Source organism: Aptenodytes forsteri, unplaced genomic scaffold (genome assembly GCF_000699145.1).
Source record: "Aptenodytes forsteri isolate BGI_AS27 unplaced genomic scaffold, ASM69914v1 Scaffold146, whole genome shotgun sequence".
Taxonomy (NCBI): domain Eukaryota; kingdom Metazoa; phylum Chordata; class Aves; order Sphenisciformes; family Spheniscidae; genus Aptenodytes; species Aptenodytes forsteri.
The window spans coordinates 5,395,792-5,396,969 of record NW_008795128.1 but is presented as its reverse complement, the minus strand read 5'-3'; the positions used below and the strand labels follow the sequence as shown (position 1 = coordinate 5,396,969).

Genomic DNA, 1,178 nt, shown 5'->3' with positions numbered 1-1,178 from the left:
CTTTTTTTTTTTTTGCTTTTTTTTTCTTTAAAGGAAGTTCTGGAAATAAGTCTAAAGGCGAAAGTAGTTTGTTTACATTACAGATTAACAGCGCGCTGCGATTAGCCTTCCCTTGCCGCCCTCCTGCCCCACCGTCGCAATCGGGTCTAAAGCGGAATCTCACCGGCCACGTGAAGTTAAAGGGCAACTTAATGGGGCTGTCAAATCTCTCCGTATCCTTGACGCTGAAGGAGTTTATTCCCAGAACCGGGGTGATGATGCTGCCGAAAGTGCAGGAGCCCGGGGAGACCACTGCCTGAAAATGCTTCAAACAAACGCGAAAGAAGGTCCTGCAGTGGGGGGAGCAGGGCTTCCCGCTGGCCAGAGACCCGTGGCTATTCACGAATTCGTGCAGCTCCAGCTGGAAGACGCCAGAGCCGGACACCCTCTGCACAAAGGGGAGACACACAAAATAGCCAAATCAGACCTTACCCCGGCTTTGCCATGCAAACTTGCTTCCATCACCCACTTTACATTTCGCGAACCCTTTTTTTTTTTTTTTTTTTGCGACGTGCGATTACCTGCTGCAAAATCATTAACAGAAACGTCAAGCCAAAGATGCGCAAGGCTGTCATCCTTGTGTTATTCAAGCTGCCAGTTCTCAGTGGGTTTAGTTTTCCTCCTGTATTCCTCGAATGGTCCAAGGAAGCGCTTCTCGGTTGAGGGAGAAAAGGGAGGCGTCACGGCGATTCTCCTGCAGCAACCTACTCTTCCAAATATTCCCCGAGCGCCAGCAGAAATCGGAAGGTAAAATCCAGGTGTCGATCCGTCCCCTTCTGGGAATTAATCCTGCAGCCAGCCGCCGACCTCTGATCGCTGTCGTCGCCTTTATAAACTCCAAAGCCGGGTGGGTTTGGTGAGAGACGCGGAGGGGAGTGCTTGTGTGGAACCGCTCCTCCTTTAACCGGTGCTAACAGCGCTCAGTAAATGGAAAACTTGCTTCCCTTCGAGCTGTTTATATAGTTGCCTCGCATCCTCACAAGCTCATTATGTAAACTGTCAGTCAGACTCACGGGCGATCCCTCCCCTTTTCCATCTTTCCTTTCTGGAAAAAAAGAACCAAATGTTGCGGAGAGCCCTCATATCCAGAATTAATACCCTGCTGCCGCCGCCGCCGCCGCTGCCGCGCTGACCGCCGC

General features: G+C 51.3%; 1 protein-coding gene across 1 annotated transcript in view; it reads right to left on the bottom strand.

The window, feature by feature from the left end:
• The window catches only part of DLL4 (delta like canonical Notch ligand 4), a 12,882-nt gene extending 11,711 nt beyond the window's left edge, over positions 1–1,171 (bottom strand). Inside the window, exons 1-2 of the mRNA XM_009277601.1 lie at positions 561–1,171; positions 17–427 (exon numbers count right to left, since the gene is read on the bottom strand). Coding sequence (XP_009275876.1) covers positions 17–427; positions 561–614 — 465 coding nt within the window. The 5' untranslated portion in view covers positions 615–1,171. The remainder of the gene's footprint in view (positions 1–16; positions 428–560) is intronic.
• Positions 1,172–1,178: the final 7 nt, after the last annotated feature.